The 22316-nt window shown below is 43.5% G+C and overlaps 1 protein-coding gene across 1 annotated transcript in view; it reads right to left on the reverse strand.

The window, feature by feature from the left end:
• Positions 1-2519: 2519 nt before the first annotated feature.
• LOC310799609 (homeobox-containing protein 1-like) overlaps positions 2520-22316 on the reverse strand; it is a gene marked incomplete at its 3' end in the record, with an annotated part of 36918 nt that continues 17121 nt past the window's right edge. Inside the window, exons 3-9 of the mRNA XM_083662198.1 lie at positions 20965-21050; positions 19512-19622; positions 12451-12610; positions 11549-11631; positions 9485-9580; positions 6533-6627; positions 2520-2681 (exon numbers count right to left, since the gene is read on the reverse strand). Of these exons, the coding sequence (XP_083518324.1) occupies positions 2520-2681; positions 6533-6627; positions 9485-9580; positions 11549-11631; positions 12451-12610; positions 19512-19622; positions 20965-21050 (793 nt within the window). The remainder of the gene's footprint in view (positions 2682-6532; positions 6628-9484; positions 9581-11548; positions 11632-12450; positions 12611-19511; positions 19623-20964; positions 21051-22316) is intronic.

The raw sequence follows: 22316 nt of genomic DNA on the forward strand, positions 1-22316 counted from the left end.
GCAATGCTTCAAATAATGTCTGTGGGCAACGCAAGTTTAATCAAACGCGAACCAAGGTTCAGCGGGATAATCTTCACACATGAGGACCACTTTCATGAGTTTTGTAGTGTAAATGCAAGCCCTAGAGGTAAAAAGCTCGAGCTAAGCTAATCCAGAACTATACACTGTCGCATAGGCTTCCACGTCACGTCAGCACTCAGCCTGGACTGTTATTGGATGTGTGCACTGATTACCCCGGGCTGAACGGGGCTGAACCAGGTGAGGGAAAGATAATTTCCGTGTTCGTCCTTGAAGTGGTGACGTTATTGACGTATATATCCCCATCGACTCAAAAGTGTAGTCTCATTTAGCCGTTTGCTAGCTAGCCACCCTTTTAACGGCACGTAAAAGCTTCAAAACTCGTAAAAGTGGTCTTCATGTGTGAAGATGATGTTACTAAACACTGGTTCGCGTTTGATTAAGCCAGCGTTGCCCAGAGAGATTATTAGAAGCATCGCGCCAAAAACCCATTCAAAACTCCCATAGGCGAAAACTGTGAAGAACCAGGGCTGTTAGCATCGATGATTTCCGGACTCGTTACTGCGGCTCTCTATTGCCACTGGGGTGGCTGACACACATGCTTAGATGCACTGACCCAGTGGTCAGCTGACACACAGCCTTAGATGCACTGACCCAGTGGTCAGCTTGCCCTTGCACTGTTTATAAGATATGGCCCCATGTACACAGTCAATATATTGTAAATAGAGGGATTAGGGCAGGGGTGGCCAAACTGCGGCCCGCTGCCCGTTGTTAAGTGGCCCGCCATGAATAAAAAAAAATATAAAAAAAAATGCTAAAAACGTTTTTCCGTTTTTCTGTTTTAAAGTTTAAAACTGAAATCTAAAACGAAAAAACGAAAACGGGAAAAAAAACAAAAAAACTGATTCCCCCCCATTTCGTTTTTTCTATTTAAAACCATTGAAAATCGGTTATACTCGAGTACCCTGACCTGGTCTATTGATTTCTTAACATTTTTAATACTGAATGAATGTTTAATACTAATGTTATGTTAAATTATCTCTGTCTTAACAGGAAAAGAAAATTTGAAAACATACAGAAATACCCATTGTAATAGGTGAGCACATCAATAAACTATGTGTCATATATTTAATTAGGTAGAAATTAAATTTTTGATGGCACAAGGGTTTTCTGGTCCAATCTTTTTTGCCGCGAAAACCGCCGCGCTTAATATTGTTTGGCCCGCGACTCCTTATATTTTTCTGTATGCGGCCCACAACCAAAAAAGTTTGGCCACCCCTGGATTAGGGTATACACATATACCCTCACAGTTTATACTGGATATACAGTGTGTGTGTGTGTGTGTGTGTGTGTGTGTGTGTGTGTGTGTGTGTGTGTGTGTGTGTGTGTGTGCGTGTGTGTGTGCGTGTGTGTGTGCGTACATACACACATGTATACAGTATGTATGCTTTCACTCGACACTATGTATCTTTATTCTTATTGATCAGTATTATTGTACTATTGAAGTATCGTGGGGCGATCAGAGACTTTAACGTCACCGAAAGGCTAAATCAAGTTTCTTGACAACAGGTGAGAGAGTGAGTGGATCACAGCAGCTCACCTGCCTCTCCTCCATTCCAAGTTGACAGATCTCCACACGGACGATCACCAGATCACTCAGTGTTCTCAGACCTCTGTTACCCCATCGGGCATTCGGGCACCAAAGAATAAAAATACCATAAATGCATTCTAAATTTGCATTTTCATACAAATTTGCCTACGGCCTCAGATTTCTTCAATCTATTTGCTATCGTTTGACTAACTCATATCCTTTGGGCGAAGGGGCTTTACCATATATACTGTGATGCAATATGCTACTATACATATTGAAAGTGTGATCATGTACTGTGATGCAATATGCTACTATACATATTGAAAATGTGATAATGTACTATGATGCAATATGCTACTATACATATTGAAAATGTGATCATGTACTGCAATGCAATATGATACATATTGCTGAAGCAATGAGCTGAAATGAAAAAATGATCTTAACTTTCAAATTGACGTATTGGTCGTTGAGGCTGTTCAGTTGTATAGTAACCACACCGCAAGAACTTTCAACTATTTGAATCCCATTTCAAATACAGTTGTGTCAGTTTGGAAGGAAAATCTGCCCAGCGCATCATTTCCTGTCCTTTTGGTCAGTCTGTTGGAGAGCACTGGAAACGCTGCTATTAAACTGTCTCATTATTATCATTATTGAGATTATAATTATGAATAGGATCATTCTTTTATACTGGTAATGCCTCTAACAGTGTGGAAGAGCAAGTTGGTGGTTGGAGGTAGGGTTGGGAGGTATCTGAGGAGTGGACAACACATGACGTTTATCACTTATTACATTCCTATCAAATCTGCTTGCATATCAACACACCTGTTCCTATTCATAACTCTGCTTGCATATCAACACACCTGTTCCTATTCATAACTCCTACATCTCCTAGATCTTCTCTCCCCCCTCAGTCGTCGTCCAGCATCTCCGTCTTGATTGCATTTGCTGCCCCGCCCACCACTGCCTGATTGGCTAGGGCCAGGATGCTGTGATTGACAGCCGCCATCTCCACGGCCAAGGTGATGGGGTCCTGCGGCTCGGAGAGCGAGCCGTGGCTGTGGGGGTCGTCCTGCAGGGAGGGGGAGGGGGGAGACCAGGACACGCCCATGTGAGGTCCCGCCGCCGCCACCAGGGAGCGGCCAATCAGAGAGCCCGCCCGCTGCCCGGCCATGCCCCCTCTGCCCAGGGCGGCCAACCAGGTGGGGAGGAGGCTGGGAACCTGAGATGAGCGGAGGACAGGAGGGGGGTTAGTAGATTTGTGGCTCCCTCTCAAACAGGGTTGTGCGATGTTGTGCGAAAAATGAAGCCGACGCGGAAAACTACAGTTTCAGCGGGGTACAAAAAAAACACATTTTGGTCTCTATAGCCAATTTCACCGTTCATGTCAACTGTATGGGGTGAATTTGTATCAAATTCATATAAACCCGTTCATACAGTCTACGACTGCAAAAACAAGTCAATGTATAAAAGTCAATGGGGGAATGACTTTATGACCTCAGAAAACACGTTCCTAATGAGTTGATGGTCTCAATCGCTAGTTTCAAGTCTTCTTCAATACAGCATGATGTTCATTATGTCAATGATGGTCCCATTTAGAGTCAAACAGACCATAAAGTAGACGATGCTTTGAGGTGTGATTGACAGGTCGCCCGTCCAGTGACCGTGCAGCTCACCGATCATGGAGCAATAGCAGGCAGCTCTGTCTGGAGGACCAAAAAAAAAAGTCAAAATGCCAAACCAATCGGTGATGTCAGGCCGGCTAAGTCCATAGATGTTTGCCCAGACTGCTGTCGTCACCTCTAAGAGGCCTCCATGTCATTAGGTATCTCAACTGCTTAAGTCATCTTTTAACACATAATGACAAAGAAAACACTGCTATTGTACATTTGCAGTCATCTCTCCAGCTGAGATCTTTGGATCTTTGGTCTGTAGGGGTGTCACGATACACCAATTTCACGATACGATACGATACACGATATTGGGTTCACGATAACGATACGATACGATATTTTAACAATATTCTTTTTAACAAAAGCAAATAATTTTTAGGGACCCCTGGGAAAATACTGGAAAAATAGTCTTTCATTTGAAATACACAAAATACAAAACAAATGCTGTTTTTGGAAATTGTTATTATAATAACTATAAAACAACATGGAAGATAATGCTTCTCTTGCAATAGAATGTGTCACACTGTCACAAACTAAATGTTTGTTGCATGGTGAAAGAAAAATAAAGTATACAATCTATTTCTTAAATAACTCATGCTCAATGGTCCCTAAACTTATGTACCGTAATCTTATGTACCCCTTGAGCTGTTTTGCCATGCCAGTAGTAGTCTACCCCCTCAGTCATGCGTGTTGATTCTGCTAAATTTGTTCTATTATTATTCAGGAGCAAAAACATTTTTTTTTTTTTTTTTTATGATATCATTTTTTTCTGACAATACGCATATCCTGACGTTTCGATATCGCGATATATCGTGCGACGAAATATCGTGACACCCCTATTGGTCTGTAATGTTGTGGTATCTTTTGCGATGACACGTTACATGTATATCGGTTTGTGCGTTGAATGATTGTAATGAGTGATTGTTTTGATATTTATTGGGGACTACGGATGTAAATTAGCATTAGCTAACTCCGGCATATTTACATGTTTTCGTATATAGAGGCTTCTGTATTTCTGAACATGTCCATTAATGTGCATTGTCCCGTCACAATAAATCAATAAAGTAAAGTAAAGTAAAGTAAAGTAAACGTAGAGATGGTGAAGAAGTAGTATTGGGCTGTACCTGGGTGGGAGAGGACAGGTCAACTCGACTGAAACCAAACGGCCTGACTGCAGCTCTCTTCTCAAACATCGACACGTCAACCTGGAAACAAACATTGACACATCAACCTGGAAACATAAGACAGCAACAACTAAATGACAAGTTAACATAGATACAGATATAGAGCAAGCCACTGACAGTATCAGCATCAGTGGGTCCTGTGTAGTCAGTGCAGCTCGTTAGTTCCCTGTGTGTAGTCAGTGCAGCTCGTTAGTTCCCTGTGTGTAGTCAGTGCAGCTCGTTAGTTCCCTGTGTGTAGTCAGTGCAGCTCGTTAGTTCCCTGTGTGTAGTCAGTTAGTTCCCTGTGTGTAGTCAGTGCAGCTCGTTAGTTCCCTGTGTGTAGTCAGTGCAGCTCGTTAGTTCCCTGTGTGTAGTCAGTTAGTTCCCTGTGTGTAGTCAGTGCAGCTCGTTAGTTCCCTGTGTGTAGTCAGTGCAGCTCGTTAGTTCCCTGTGTGTAGTCAGTTAGTTCCCTGTGTGTAGTCAGTGCAGCTCGTTAGTTCCCTGTGTGTAGTCAGTTAGTTCCCTGTGTGTAGTCAGTGCAGCTCGTTAGTTCCCTGTGTGTAGTCAGTGCAGCTCGTTAGTTCCCTGTGTGTAGTCAGTTAGTTCCCTGTGTGTAGTCAGTGCAGCTCGTTAGTTCCCTGTGTGTAGTCAGTGCAGCTCGTTAGTTCCCTGTGTGTAGTCAGTTAGTTCCCTGTGTGTAGTCAGTGCAGCTCGTTAGTTCCCTGTGTGTAGTCAGTGCAGCTCGTTAGTTCCCTGTGTGTAGTCAGTTAGTTCCCTGTGTGTAGTCAGTGCAGCTCGTTAGTTCCCTGTGTGTAGTCAGTTAGTTCCCTGTGTGTAGTCAGCGCAGCTCGTTAGTTCCCTGTGTGTAGTCAGTGCAGCTCGTTAGTTCCCTGTGTGTAGTCAGTTAGTTCCCTGTGTGTAGTCAGCGCAGCTCGTTAGTTCCCTGTGTGTAGTCAGTGCAGCTCGTTAGTTCCCTGTGTGTAGTCAGTTAGTTCCCTGTGTGTAGTCAGTGCAGCTCGTTAGTTCCCTGTGTGTAGTCAGTTAGTTCCCTGTGTGTAGTCAGCGCAGCTCGTTAGTTCCCTGTGTGTAGTCAGTTAGTTCCCTGTGTGTAGTCAGCGCAGCTCGTTAGTTCCCTGTGTGTAGTCAGTTAGTTCCCTGTGTGTAGTCAGTGCAGCTCGTTAGTTCCCTGTGTGTAGTCAGTGCAGCTCGTTAGTTCCCTGTGTGTAGTCAGTGCAGCTCGTTAGTTCCCTGTGTGTAGTCAGTGCAGCTCGTTAGTTCCCTGTGTGTAGTCAGTGCAGCTCGTTAGTTCCCTGTGTGTAGTCAGTGCAGCTCGTTAGTTCCCTGTGTGTAGTCAGTTAGTTCCCTGTGTGTAGTCAGTGCAGCTGACTACACACTCTACACACTCTCTCTCTCTCTCTCTCTCTCTCTCTCTCTCTCTCTCTCTCTCTCTCTCTCTCTCTCTCTCTCTCTCTCTCTGCATATTGTCTGGTGCTATGACCTCCGACCTCTTTATTACTGGTGGCTTGATGATGATGTTGGTGATCGACTGTCGGAATTCGGGCTGTCAAATAATATTCTATATTTGAATATATATTCAAAAATAATATTGAATATGACAAATTTATATTCATGGGTACATCAACAGTAGTGTTGGCCAGGATGTAGACATAGAAGGAATGTGACTCTCCCCGCAGGCCGCTCACGGGATTTCAACTGGAATGTCACAGAGCGAGCAGGTAGAGGTTCAAGGACTCGCTCAATAGTTCAGATAGTTTGACGTGGGGTTGTATGAGGTAGATAGTTGTTTGACGTGGGGTTGTATGAGGTAGATAGTTGTTTGACGTGGGGTTGTATGAGGTAGATAGTTGTTTGACGTGGGGTTGTATAAGGTAGATAGTTGCCCATCGGCCGTCATGTTTGCTGTGTCTTCAAATGCAACTTTTTGGCCCCGACACAGGAGACGTGAGGTGACGTATCGGTCAGCATCTAGTAGTGTTTTAGCACCTTTACAGGAGGGCCCCAGTGTGTGTGTGTGTGTGTGTGTGTGTGTGTGTGTGTGTGTGTGTGTGTGTGTGTGTGTGCGTTACCTGGTCGGGGAAGTCGTTGCCGTCCACCTCGTCGCTGTTGGACTGGCCTCCTGGACTCTGAACCTCGATACCGTGGCTCTCCAAGATGGCTGCTTCTTCAAAAACACAAACCTCACCATAACATATCAGCTTCAACAAGGGCAAATCCGGCAACCGCAGGGGCAACCGCAGGGGCAGGCATACCTGGGTGGTGGCTAGATGGGGTACAGCCACGGATGGAGTGACGCAAAATTGTGGCAATTGTTATTCCATTCAATTTGTGTTAGTGTGTTATATAATAGATATATATATAGTAGAATAGATGTATAAGTGTATACTGTATATATGCAGTGTGTGTGTGTGTGTGTGTGTGTGTGGGTGCACTCGTTGTAGTCCAAGCAGTGGCGCAAGTGGGCGGGGGCGAACATTTAAGCAGCACGATTGAAACACCACCCCGTCGGGAAGCGAGAGGGAATCTCACCAAGCGAGCCCGAAATAAACGTTCTTTCCGTGCCATGACTGACTGACTGACTGACTGAGTGACTGACTGACTGACTGAGTGACTGACTGAGTGAGTGACTGACTGACTGTTCCCAATGAACCGCCTCTTGACCAGCGTTTGTGTTTTTGTTTCATTACAATAGTTAGGGTTAGCAAGGCATCATGATTAGAAACCAACTAACAGAAAGTGGATGTCTTGACTGTGGAGTGATTTGATTAGAGGCTTACTGGCCACTCAGAACAGAGTATTTGTAAGCTGTGCAGTAAAGGGATTTAACCGTTTCCAAAGGTTACACATAAATGGCCGTGGAAACTTTCCATCTAAGGAAGAAAAACTGACATTTGAGCTGCTTCGATTGAATCCAACAGCAGTGATATGTTCAATCTAATTCTAATTCTCTAATTAAGTCCCACGTTCAAAGGGGGGGGGAGTTCTTATCTCTGTTCAGCCATTGGAAGATACAAGGAATAGTCTGTTCACTTGCTGGTTGACAGACATGAGTTTTGTTGTTGTAAATATACTAATTTAGTTCTACTGTATTCAGTCAATAAATACTAAATACTTGTCTGTAGTACTAAAGTGGGGATAAATACATGAAGGAGAACTTGGCTGCTACTGTATATACTCTCACAAACACACACACAGACCTCCAGTGTGGAGGTAGATATTACCTATGTTAGCATCACACACACACATACACAGACCTCCAGTGTGGAGGTAGATATTACCTATGTTAGCATCACACACACACATACACAGATCTCCAGTGTGGAGGTAGATATTACCTATGTTAGCATCACACACACACATACACAGATCTCCAGTGTGGAGGTAGATATTACCTATGTTAGCATCACACACACACAGACCTCCAGTGTGGAGTAGGGTTGGCACGATGGACGATGGCATCGACCATCGTGATTGGCCGACCCCCCATCGACCTCTGAGCCTTCTACATCGGATCATCGTGATTAATTATCTGTTCGAATTAAATTTGTGCCGTTTTAATAATAAAACATACCAAGTCCACTCACCGTGACGCGTGGGGGACGCGCCGGCGGCATTAAACGAGCGCACCCAGTTCAGACTCAGAGAAGCCTCCCCTCCCCCTCCTCCGCTCTACTGCTTCTCTGCACTGGGTGCGCTTGTTTAATGTCGCCGGGGCGTCCCCCGTGCACGAGAAGTCAGTTCTTTTGTTGTGAAAACTTTTAAGAGAAAGAAGAAACCTCACGTTCTTTCCTGTTTACAACCCAAAGTGAGTACAAGTCTTCAACTGTGAATTTAACTCGCCTGTTTCCAAAGTGAAAGTGAAACACTAGCAATATTGAACGACGCAGGCTAACGTTAGCGTTACAGTCAGATCCTGACCAACAACGTGTGTGTGTTGAATTTAACTAGCTGGCAGAAAAGTGACAGAATTACTGGCCGATATAACATTAGATTCACGTGGGCTTTTGAACCTAATGAGAGAGAGTTGAGGAGACTGGAGAGAGAAATAGAGCAGCAGCAGCAGCAGCAGCTAGGCTACTGCTAGCTGTTACAGCAGTACTGCTTGAGGAGCCAGAGCCAGGCGAATCTAACGTTATATCAGCCAGTAATTCAGTCGGTTTTCTGCCAGCTAGTTAAATTCAACACACACACGTTGTTGGTGAGTAACGTTAACGTTAGTTTTGCGCCGTTCAAATTGCTATAGTGACAGCCGATGCCCACTTCAGTCGCGTGGCTCTGTGCTGTAGCACAGAGCAGTATTCAAGGCCGCTGGTATCATGTAGAGCTCAGCTGTCCTGTTAACGTGAACGCATTACAGCAACGCAGCGACTTAATAAATCATTAATTATTCCCCCAACCCCCACCCCAATGAAGATGGCATCGTGCAAAACGATGTTTCACTGTAAAATAATCACGATGGATAAATTTCCGACATCGCACAACCCTAGTGTGGAGGTAGATATTACCTATGTTAGCATCACACACACACACACACACACACACACAGATCTCCAGTGTGGAGGTAGATATTACCTATGTTAGCATCACACACACACACACACACACACACACAGATCTCCAGTGTGGAGGTAGATATTACCTATGTTAGCATCACACACACAGATCTCAGATCAGTGTGGAGGTAGATATTACCTATGTTAGCATCACACACACACACACACACACACACACACACACACACACAGATCTCCAGTGTGGAGGTAGATATTACCTATGTTAGCATCACACACACACACACACACACACACAGATCTCCAGTGTGGAGGTAGATATTACCTATGTTAGCATCACACACACACACACACACACACACACACACACACACACAGATCTCCAGTGTGGAGGTAGATATTACCTATGTTAGCATCACACACACAGATCTCAGATCAGTGTGGAGGTAGATATTACCTATGTTAGCATCACACACACAGATCTCAGATCAGTGTGGAGGTAGATATTACCTATGTTAGCACGCCTCTTGATCTCTTTGCGGCGGTTGGCAAACCAGTTGTAGACTTTGAGAGATGTGACCTTCTCCAAATCAGACAGCTTCTTTCCTGTAACACACACACACACACACACACACACACACACACACACACCAACTAAAACAATGGTTCTCGACGCATGCATTTGGACTCGGAAGTTGGAGACTCGGACTTGTTAATTTATAAAGACTGTTTTTTTGGTTCATTTTAAGATATTGATAGTTATATGATCAATAAAAGCATGCATAAACTGCATAAACTTCAGGTTGCCTATAATGACTGCATGCGCAGCTTGCTGAAAAAGCCCAGGTGGAGCAGTGCTAGTGAGCTGTTCTGTAAGGCGGGGGTGGCCACTTTCCAGGCGCTCCTGAGAAATCTGAGGTACAGGTTCATCTGTAGATTGAACGTGTCTCAGAATGTTATCATTAAGTTGCTCACTGATCCTGGGCTAAGCACTGTGAGATAACAGTCACATATGTGGAAACTCTGGTATGACTCTCTTTTATAATGTACTTTTGTTCTTTTATTGTGCCCTTATGTGCTTTTTGTAATTGTGTATGTGTCATCTATGGACCAAGCGTCTGCCAATAAAGGTTTGATTGAATACCATGACATTACATTTTGTGGAAGGGCAGGCACGTCTGTTCCACCGACATGTGGACTCCCGCTCATGAGCGCTTCATAAATACAAAACCTTAGTATAACCAAGTATACGAAACGATCTTTAATGCTTCTACGATCTAATGTAAATATTGTTTTTCGTTGTTAATTGATTCTTGCAACCGTCTTATTTTGTGTTTGATGTATTGCAATGTAAAAATGGTAGGTATACATAAGCTACGGCTTCAGCCGACACCTTTTCGCTCCCCTTATGGTATAATGTACATTATTACTGCAGTGCATTTATGTGAAACTGACAAATGGACCGAAATAAATGACTATTATTATTATTATTATTATTATTATGATGATGTTGTTCAGTAACTCTGGGCTCAGACTTGGACTCAGGTAATGGGGACTTGGCTCGGACTCTTCTTTGATGACTCGAACACTGGGGACTGGAGACTCGACTCTGAATCGAGGTAGAGTGACTTGACTACAACACTCAAAGATGCTAAAGCATCGCGGAGTTATTGAAAAGTGCTTTTTATTACGCCTTTTCTTGACGAGGAAACAAAAGAAAACGTCATTATAAACAAATAAGTGAACTATTTTAAAGTCTTCTGAACCCTTCATCACACTATCTTTGAATGAGCACAAATTCAAATCATACCGTCATGTAATTATGAAACAAAAAACCAACAAATCATGTCACCCAACTGACTAAATATCAGCCACTGCAATCGGTGAACGGCATCTTTTTTGCAGATAGCTGATTGCAGTCAACAAGGCCAATATCGTCCAATACCGATATACGACCGATGTTAAATCACAAGTCTCCTGACTAGAGCACGCCCACACTCCTGACTAGAGCACGCCCACACCCACAAAATATGAGATAACTCCGCCCCTTCAGGCCTGTGATTCTCCTGATTCCCTCCAAACATTTCCAGCAAACAAAGAGGAAGCCAATGTGAGTCAGACAATGGACTTTTCACCTTCAAGTGTATTGTTCGGTTGATATGTGCTGTGTAAAGTTAAACTGTTTTTTACTTTCATTTGTTAGATTCCCAAGTTAAAATCCTGAGTTTAAGTTGAGAGTGAAATGCCAGTTAATGATGTAAGTTGATCAGTCATATTGACCTAATTTATCATTATTATGTTATTTTGTTATCAGTCCTGTAATACTCTCCTTTTCTAATAATACTTTGTGCAGATAAACTCATCCATCAATCAACTTCCCTCTGAAAAGAAATGGTTGAACTGCCCTGGACTCGTCCAGTGTGTTTCATGTGCACACCAACATGACATGTTCTTGGCATGATGAGCCAACACCACCCCCACTAGGTTTAGATCCTTTTCAGCAGATATATCTGTGCATCCCTGATGATTGAGGACCATGGTGGCACAATGGTGCAGGTCTGGTTTCTCTCCTACCTGGTTTTTGGATGACAGCGTTGCAGGCATTGGAGATCTCCTCTCTCTTGGCCTCATCAGGGTACTGGTTATCACCAAAGTAGCTGCACGCACGCACACACACACAACACACACACACACACGGTTTGTGAAAACATGTTATAATACAGTAATTACAAAGCCAAATTATAGCTGCTGCAGCAATGAGTCGTGGCCGCGCAAGTCTCAAGGCTTTGAGCTATGACATCACAATTGCTCGAGTGACATCAGTGATGGCATCACAATTGCTTGAGTGACTGATGACATCACAAATACAACCTAATTGCCCTAGGTAATTAAGGCAATTAGGCTATACATGGGGGCAGAATTCAACGTTTTGATGCACTGTGGGCTCAATTTTTGACCAATCGAAGATCTGCTTGAAACTTTTGTGTAGGACAGTCTAACGATGCAGATGCTGAAGTTTGGTGTCGTTTGAAGAAAAAATGTGGGAGGAGTAGGGTTTAATTTGTTAGTTTTTGCAGTTTTGCGGTCTTTAGACTTCATAATTGGCCATAGGTTGCATTGTACAAAGGTTTCTCCTCATTTGGGCGCACATTTCGGTGAAAGTTGCAAAGCTGTAGCACGTATGCCTGATTTTTTATGAATTTTCAAACTTTGAAACTTTAGACAGTCGCTGTAGTGCTACCGTTAGGACTATTGGCGCCAGATTTGCGTCAAAGGCGTTTGGCATGGGACTGGACCTTTGTGCAAAGTTTGGGAAGTCGAACTTCCCGGGAGAAGAATAATAATACAGGCAAATACAATAAGTGGCCCTGCCGCTTCGCTGGCCCGGCCACTAATAAAGGTTATACCTCTTAGTACATTTCCAAACACCACCTCCTCCTCCTCCTCCTCCTCCTCCTCATCCTCCTCCTCTTCACCTCTCCATGACAGCCAGACACTCCTTCCTCCAGGTGAATCTGCTCCCTCGCCGCAGACGGAAGCCTCCCGGGGCAGAGCCAAGAGGGGGCGGGGCTTGGTGGTGCCAGTCCATCATGTCCTCCAGAGCCAATGGGGCAGCTCGCATGGCTAGCGTGGCACCTGAGGACACGCCCACCAGACAGCCAGGTCTGCTTTCAATGGTTTTCATTTGTTTTCAATACATTGTTCCTCATTTAAGTCCACTCTTATTTAAATTCTATTTTTTCTATTAGTTTTGTTTGTGTTTGCTGTGTTGTATCATGATTTAATGCTGCAATAATGAATAATGACCTTCTTTCACCATACAAATCATTCAAAGTCAATCTAATCTAGGGACAAACAGTAACCTTGTATGAACATGACTTCCTGCCGTTTATTGATCAGTCAGAGGATTTTGATTCAAGGATCGTTTGTGGCTTCTTCTTCTTTTGTGTGTGTGTGTGTGTGTGTGTGTGTGTGTGTGTGAACAAAATCAGCTCCTCTTGAACTCGACCTTTTTAACACGTTCACTGCCAACAACGTGTAAACACGTTTTCAGAATCCAGCTGTTGACTGCCAGCGACGTGTAAACACGTTTTCAGAATCGATTTTTTTTTTTTGACGGTGGGACGTTGATCTAACCCTTTTACGTCTCTTATATAAGTATTGGACGTGTACAACGTGTACAACCCATTCCACCGACCCACTAAGTGGCGACAAGGAAGTAGGAAGGCAAGCAAAAAGCAGTGTGATCCATTTCCATTCTCATGAAAATGGATTGGCGGAGGCGCTTTCGTTTCCGCGCTGATTGCTGGCGGTGCGGGATTGCAAACTTGCATAGTGGATTGCGGATGGAGCACACTTTGAGGCACGCAGCGTAAATATGACCAGAGTCGCAGGGGCTTCATCGGAGCTCTCGGCCAGGGCTCCGGGAGGCGGGCGAGTCCAGCCGGGCTTCCTCGGGGAGCGGCCACGCAGACAGGCACAGCCAGGCACAGCCGCACAGCGGCAGCGGGGCAGTGAGACTGGTGACACGCTTGTGGTGCAGCAGGCTATTTTGCAAATTGGAAACAGCCATAAAAGGCTTTTAGAATGGGATTTTCAACCCATTCTTTTTTGTTTCTTTTTCGCTCTAATTTAGAGTAATTTAATTTCTATTCAGAAATTTATTTGAGAGGTCGAGAGTATGAGAAAGTGCATTTGCACAGGTAGGAAAGTTCTTGTGACATGGCGCTGCAGCCAAGAAGAACGCCCACGGAGGGAGGAGTTGAGCAGAGGAGAGTTTCCTGCTGTTATGGAGGAAATTACTGTTCAAAACTATTGTTTAGGTCTTACTGATGCCAAAAATGAATGGTTAAAGTGACTGTTATATCGAATTTCACAAAAAGCCGTTTATCTCTGAATATTTTTTCTGACGCTAAAACCATGCTGTATTCAATTGCTAATGCTTACATAACTACTAACTCTACAAACTAACTCTTTTAGACAGAGAAAGTACACATTCTATTAGTACTTTTGAGATATTGTATGTTCACAAACTCCAAGCAGAAAATAATCCTCGGCTCTTGTAAAATGAGCCAGAATCCTCAAAAAACGGCTTGGCAGAAGCTACCTACAGCAAAAAAAAACGGCTGGCAGTCAATGTGTTAACTGGACATTCCACTAATGCATCTCCCCCTTTACTTTACTGGGGGGTTTTTTTGCTTTTCATTTGGTCTAAATTACTTTAAAACAATAGAGACACTACGGAGCGCGTCATCATTCAGAAACCACGCCCAAAAACTCCAACCCCCAATCCTGGCGTTCTCCTATGTCGCGTGCATAGGAGCATGCGTTGCACACAAAGATCATATATACGGAAGATGAACACTCCAACTTACTTCACTGACAGCTAGATCTACATTTTTCTTCTCGCCAATTCTCAATGGCTTCCTTGTTTTGCTCGGGAGTACAAAACAAACTTTAACTTGGCGATTTTTTACATTTCACAACACAACACAGCTATGTTTAATTCAAGGAAAATGACGCTGGTGAATGGGAGCGATTTCCCCCGTGATGGGCGTGGCCTATTTCATGCAGTGTCTCTATGCAGTCGGGTTTTACAGAGAGTCTCTTATGCGCAGACAGTTCAAAGCCTTGATTTCTGTAACAAGGGGACGTCTCAAGATGCAATGAAAGCTTCTGAATGTGGCGTCTCTTCCTTAGATAGACTCTTGTTGACTTATTAGTATTTGATGATACTTATGCGAGAAACCGGACGGGAGCCAACAGCCAAAGCAGAGCTGCAAAATGATGGATGGCTAAAATCACAATCCAGATGATTTGACTAGATATTGTGATCATAATTATGAATCTCAATGATTTGTGGAAGAAAATGCACAAAATGATTCCACTGCGCTTTTTTTTTTTTTATCTCATATAAACATACATCAATACGTCTTATCACAGCGACTTATGAAGGCAATATGGATGTAACCTGTGTCCTCTCAATGTAATGTCATCATTCTTAAGATTATTCTAATATTCTAATTATTCATTGTGAATCATTATTACTGTACTGCCCTCTTGAGTTAGCTCACTCATTGACACATTTGGATCTGTGAGTGAATGATTGCGTGTGAACGTTGGACTAACCTGCCTGAGGAAATAATACAACGAGAGAACTCTGTGTCTTCATTCAAGACGCAGGAGACAACTCATTTTTACACCCGTGCATGAACTGGTGGTTTTGTCTCGTTACGTAGGAGCCCTTTGTATCCTGGATGAACTGGTGGTTTAGTCTCGTTACGTGTAACCCTTTGTATCCTGGGACGTCACTATGGTTTAACCCTTTGTATCCTGGGACGTCACTATGGTTTAACCCTTTGTATCCTGGGACGTCACTATGGTTTTGTCTCGTTACGTAGGAGCCCTTTGTATCCTGGGATGTTCGTTACGTGTAACCCTTTGTATCCTGGGACGTCACTATGGTTTAACCCTTTGTATCCTGGGACGTCACTATGGTTTAACCCTTTGTTTCCTGGGACGTCACTATGGTTTAACCCTTTGTATCCTGGGACGTCACTATGGTTTAACCCTTTGTATCCTGGGACGTCACTATGGTTTAACCCTTTGTATCCTGGGACGTCACTATGGTTTTGTCTCGTTACGTAGGAGCCCTTTGTATCCTGGGATGTTCGTTACGTGTAACCCTTTGTATCCTGGGACGTCACTATGGTTTAACCCTTTGTATCCTGGGACGTCACTATGGTTTAACCCTTTGTATCCTGGGACGTCACTATGGTTTAACCCTTTGTATCCTGGGACGTCACTATGGTTTAACCCTTTGTTTCCTGGGACGTCACTATGGTTTCTGACATTTGCTGAGTCAGCTTTAAGCTTGAGCTCAGCGTGCCGTGTTCTAGACCTTTTTCTAGTGCTGCACGATTTGGGGAAAAGGTGCGATTAGCGATTATGGTGGACAATATTGCTATTGCGATTGCGATATAATAAACAAGAGGTATCTAGGGATGTGCCGGCATGAGTTTTTGACGGTATGATAACCTTTGACAAAAATACCACGGTTTCACATATCATCATAAAATACATGAAATATGTTACAATTTAAAATATATTAACTCATTGAGTGCCAGCCACTTTTGGAGAACGGACGCTCCCAGTGCCAGAGTTTTCAGAGCGTTTTCAGTGATTTCTCGAGGCCCACAGAATATTGTGTGATATTACTATGTAAACACCGAACACGCAAAAAGAACAAGGAGACTCTATTGTATCATCAGCAAAAAAAAGTTTATTGATACCATTTTCCGTTCTTTAGTTATGAGCCGGAGAAGATAGGTTGTTTTCAGCGTTTTCAGGCATTTCAAATTATAAGCTGAGATATTCAGCCTTTTGTGAAATGCAGCATTTCAAGTAGGGATGGGCATTTCTAGCAAAAACACTATTCGAAATTCGCTGGCCAAATTCGAATTTAATTCGAATTTCGAAAAAAAAAAAAAAAAATGTAAAAAAAAAAAAAAAAAAAATTTTTTTTTTTTTTTTACATTTTTAAATTTTTTTACATTGACATTTTCGAAAATAAAAAACAGTTTTGACAATCATGAGTGGTTGTGGTTCATTAAATATTTAGTAGGGTCAGGTCTGAGTGCCAAAGGGGTGCCAAAGTCACCCCCTCTCCCTCTTCATGGGATTTCATCCGCCATTCATTTTTCCATATACCTTGCTTAAAATGCTTATAGCGATTTGACTATACTTAGAATCAGGGGAGACAATGCAACATTTCACTAAAAAAAAAAAAAAAAAAAAAAAAATCGAATTTCGAATTTCAATAATAAAAGTCGACCTTGATAATAACAACGATTATTCGAAAATTCGAAATTCGATGCCCATCCCTAATTTCAAGCACATTCACTGACTCTAGATACGGTAATATTTTCTGATGTAGTGATGTGGTGTAGTTGTGTCCTGCCCTGCGTGCCCCACCCCCCCTCCCCCCCCTCAGCTGAAAACTCCTCCCCACACTAGTAACACACAGCCTCGCACCAAGCGTCTAGGAAGCCTGGGAAGCGCCGCCTCCCAGGCAGCGCAACATGGAGAAGCCACACGCGGATTGCAGTGAAAGGTTTGGCTTTTCAGTGTCGCGCTGCTGCTTTTCTAGCGGCTAATCATGTGGAGAAACTATGCTGACAGACAGACAGAGGCAGAAGGACTCAGTTGTGTGCGCGGATTGACTGTGTTCGCACGCACCGTCAGTTGCAGCCAGAACAATCTACATGGCTCTCTGGACTGCAGCATGAGCGGGTTCTCTTTCATCAAGGCTATTTCAGGCTGTGTATTCCTGACATTTCTGTAATCTGGAGAGCACTGTCGCCACCTAAGGGTTCTGTAAAATAGGTTATAGACCTCCAATAGCTACTATAGTTGTACAGGAGCTGCGGAAGGCTTTGATCGACGTCCCACCGTCAAAAAACGCATTGGACGTCGAAGGACGTCCGTGGCACTCTACGTCACTATTTAATTGGACGTCGAAGGACGTCCATGGCACTCAATGAGTTAAAAGTAAAAAAAGAAAACAATTTGAAATTAAATTATCTTTACAAAAAAATAAAACATTTTGAGACATTTGCCTGTCCCAAACATGTAAAAAAGAAACACCAGTCAAATAGAAACTGCACTGTGTTACAGCACATAGAAGATGGCTCAGCAAAGTTGCAAAGTTAGTTACATGTCTGTCCAGCAATACTAATGAATGATACACCCCGTTTATTTATTTTGTAGCGACAGATGGCCTTAAACGCCACACTCACGTGACGCTTCTTGAGAGAGAGAGGTGAGAACGTGCATCTGCAGACTTTTAACGAGGGACCATGAAGGCGTCATGTGACAGGCTAGTTAGCTAGCCTGGAGGTGATGCTGCCAGTGCTGGCAGCTGCGACAGTGTTTTGCTATCAACCTTGTTAATCTCGTTATATTCTTCATCACAGCGGGTCATCCCCACTGTGCACTTAATCGTGCACTAGTTCTGCACAAGCACCTGCAGCTCTCTCCTTATTTTACTGACGTTCTCTGATCACACGGCTGTTTACATGCGTTTCTGAACGAACGGCTAGCTAGTTATTAGCATAGCTTGCTGTTAGCGATCATGGATGTTCTCTCTCGCCCTCTCGGTAGATAATTAACCTTGCTGCACATAACATTACTTATTTGTGGGAGTGCATGGGAGAAGTCTCCCGCTAGTATTGATGCCCAGTGTGATGGCAGAGAAACGTGTGTTTGCTGCGTCGCGTGTAACATTAGTTTAGAGGAGGCTCTCACACACACACACACACTCAAAAAGACGTGAAAAAAATAAAATAATCGCACACTTTTGCAGTTATGTAATCGCACGTGCTGACATCGCGATTGCGATTCGATTAATCGTGCAGCACTACCTTTTTCACAAACATGGCTGCCGTATTTCCGCAGGGTGTAACTCCGTTCTCACCAGCGTTGTGGGTAACTCATTACAAAAGTAACATATTACATGTAATATATTACTTTTAGCAGTGACTCAGTAAAATAATGTATTACTTATAGGATTTCAGTAATATTATACCAGTTACTTTGTCAAGTAACTCAAGTTACAAATTGAGTTATTCTTTTTTTAAATCAAAGCACATATTTAAAAAAGATACAATCATTTCCTAATCAAACTGTCTGTTTTTATGCAAATAACCACTACAGATGACAATAACAAAAGAAATGAATAACATTTAGAATTTTGGATGGTTTACACTGACTTCAAGGTGGTTGACATTATTTTTCGGGATGTTCCGGAGCAGCGATGTCATTCTGCTGCTGCTGTTGTTTTGGTGAAAGTAATGCAAAAGTAGTGTAATGAAGTAATGAATTACTCTACACATACAGTAATATTGTAAAGTAACTAATTCCCCCCCCAGCAATTCGCACCCTGCTTGATTTGAGCATGCTGCCTATCAGGTTTGGGTGAGACAGCGATTACTAAGGAATTGTTTGTGTTCGTTTGAAGTGTTCATTGCTTCATACCGGAGCTGCTTTGTGGCAGGTAATCACTGTCAAATCTCTAGTCGTCACGGAGGATGTGAACACTAGCCTTGGATAAACCCCGCCTCCACGTGACTAGGTACTATCAGTCACGTTACAGGCAGAGTCTGTGCCGTCACGTTGAAGGCGGGGTTATGGCTATGATGTGAACACTGGGCCTCAGGCTATGAATGTCTTCTGATTTTTATCTTATTTTTGTTCTTGCACAAAGCAAGAAGAAGAACATAAGAAAATCCTACGTGGGCTTCATCAAACGTACGCAGCCAAGTCTGTTCTTACCCACCTGCGTATCACCTGCGTATGGTGATGAAGGCGTTTCATGTTCAATTGGATGTGTTATTTTACACATTTTTTATTTATTTTAAGGTTGACGATGATGAGGAGGAGGTGGTGACGATGTATTAGAGGGGGAGGATGACCATGTGATGAAGGAGTAAGGAGGAGGTGGTGGTGGTGGTGGTGGTGGATGCTAGTGGGTGGTTACCAGGGTTGGTCTTCTCCAGTTGGTACCAGCGGAAGAAGGCTCGCTTCTTCTGCTCGCTGAGGTCCGACCCCTGCTGCAGGAGCCAGTGGGAGATCCGACTCTGACTGATCCCTGCAGGACGAGGAGGAGGAGACATCCAATGAGCTCATCTCGAGGTCACACAAGTGATCGTTTCTATCAAACTTCAAGCAGCTACATGGAGCGACCCCTCTGGACAAAAGCGGTAGTGTTTTCCCGCTGTCTCCACCGTGCTGAGCTGTAGCAGCCAGGGCAGGTCTTCACCAAGCCTCCCCCCCCTCTGTCTTGACCCGAGCACAGGCATTTAGAATAACTATAGAAATAGCCAATCTTGGCATCCGGGTAGTGTAGCGGTAGATTCCCTGCCTACCAACACGAGGGTCGCAGGTTGGCACCCCCTTGTTACCTCCGGCTTGGTCGGGCGTCCATACAGGCACCATTGGCTGTGGCTGCGGGTGGGAAGCCGGATTGAGGGTATCCTGTCCCGGTCGCTGCACTAGCGCCTCCTCTGGTCAGTCAGGGCGAAGGGAACTGGTGGGAATAGCGTGATCCTCCCACGTGCTACGTCCTGCCGGTGAAGCTCCCCGCTGTCAGGTGAAAAGAAGCGGCTGGCAACTGCGCACGTGTCGGAGGAAGCATGGTGCTAGTCTACGGGCTCTCCCCAGATCGGCAGAAGGTGGAGCAGCGACCAGAGCAGCAGGGGAAATCGTACATTTTGGGAGAAAATGGGGGGAAATCAGAAGAAAAAGAGCCAAACTTCTCGCTGATGGTCTAATTTGCTGAGGTAGGTTATATACAGCCAGTTTTCTGTTGCCAGGTGCTGAGCAGTTTATTTATACTCGCAGTGTTTCTCTGGTGGTGCTTTACCAGCCCAGGTAAAGTACAGAGAACGTGGAGACTAGGGATGTTCATCAGTTATCGGAAATCGATAATTGATCGTTAAGGAATGGAATCGATCATGTGGAATTCTTATCGATTATTGTTATTATAATTTTTTTTTTTTTTTTTTTTTTTTGCGGACTAGGTTTGGGTGGAATTCGTTCCTCCTCGCCCCACCCCATTGCACCGCCGACTAACGTGAGGTGGAGCTTCATATAGTCTCTAGTTTTCTGGCTGGGCACGGGCCTTTGTGCCAACAAAACTGTTTTAAACATGGGGAATTCACACCGGCATGCGCCGGGGACAGCAGTGTAGAGGAGAGGAGACACATTGAAATAAAGAGTTCATTGAGGAGAACATGTTGTCTTTCGTATTTTCTGCCATAGGCATTCATTTTGTAAAAAAAATAAATAATAATAATAATAATATTATTAATATGATCGATAATCGATAATTGATCGTTAATTTTCCCCGATTTTCGATTTTGGACATTTTTCAAAATGAACATCCCTAGTGGAGACACTCACCTGTTACCTGAGAACGTGGAGACACTCACCTGTTACCTGAGCGACCACAGCCTGAGAGATCCGCCTGTTCCCCAGGAAGGCCCTGATCTCCTCCTTGATCACAGCACTGTCCCGTCTGCAGGGACAGACAAGAAAGACCCATCAAGTCCAGCAAATGTCCAACAATTCACATGTGTGACAATGAGTGTGTTTACATGCACATTGCACACTAATAAACCACCAGGTGTCATCAGATTTCTAGAGCAGAGGTTCTCAAATGTTTTTCAGCCAAGGACCCCTTACAAGATAGAAAATATACCGGGAATACCCTCATTCTGATTTGTGATTTTGGGCTCAGCTTAATTGTTTCCACGGTAACATGCTTGACTTTTAATTTGATAGGTTTGTTATTAGAATGTAATCCATGGCATGAACCATTTTAGATTTAAAGCATAAACTATTTTCGTTGAACTATATATACAAATATATATATATAAAAAATATATACCGTATATATATATTTTTTTTTTATTACATTAACATTACGTCATTTAGCAGACGCTTTTGTTTTGTCCAAAGCGACTTACAATATCACAATTTGTCAACAGTACAGAAAACCACTATGCAACACAATCAATGACAGCCAAGATATTTTGATAGACTAGCACCATGTAGGAAGTAGTTTGAGAAGGAATAAGTAACATGTAGCATTTCTTTTTTTTTTTTTACCTGAAAACTTTTCGTGGACCCCCTGGCAAAGTGCCACGGACCCCCATTTGAGAACCACTGTTCTAGAGTTACCGGATGATCAAGTGGTGAAGTAAACGGCATCAACAGATATGCTTTATCAGATAAAGGCCGTTATCAGTTTATGAGAGAGAAATCCCATAAACACACCTAGCTTTCTGCTGAGTCATCGGTTTTATTCAGTGCACGGCCCAATCTCTATGTGAGGTGAGATCCTGACATTTACTAAAGTGCGTGTAAACGCGGAGATCAAATTATTGACAGTTATCTGATTATTCCCAGCTATCTGATTATTCTCAGCTATCTGATTATTGCGTGCATGTAAACACAGTCAGTGGTGCAGAAACATACTGGCAGCCAACATACTGTAGTAGTACAGTACAGTAGTACTGTGTATATATACTGCCACTGTATCACAGCAGGTACAGAACAGACAGACACACCTACATAAATACACAGCCAACACCGGGTAGACAAAGCTGGATGTTTGAGAATTATTAAAAGCTGATTTTGCATTAAACATGTGCACAGTTCAGGTGGGAAAGTGAGATCTGTGCATAGTATACCCTCTATACTCTAGAGAGAGAGAGTGACGTCAGTGGAGGACCAAAATGCGTGACTCAATGAACAGCCAGGAAGGGGTCTCGTGCTACTT

The sequence above is a fragment of the Poromitra crassiceps genome (genome assembly GCF_964638095.1).
Source record: "Poromitra crassiceps genome assembly, chromosome: 28".
Taxonomy (NCBI): Eukaryota; Metazoa; Chordata; class Actinopteri; order Beryciformes; family Melamphaidae; genus Poromitra; species Poromitra crassiceps.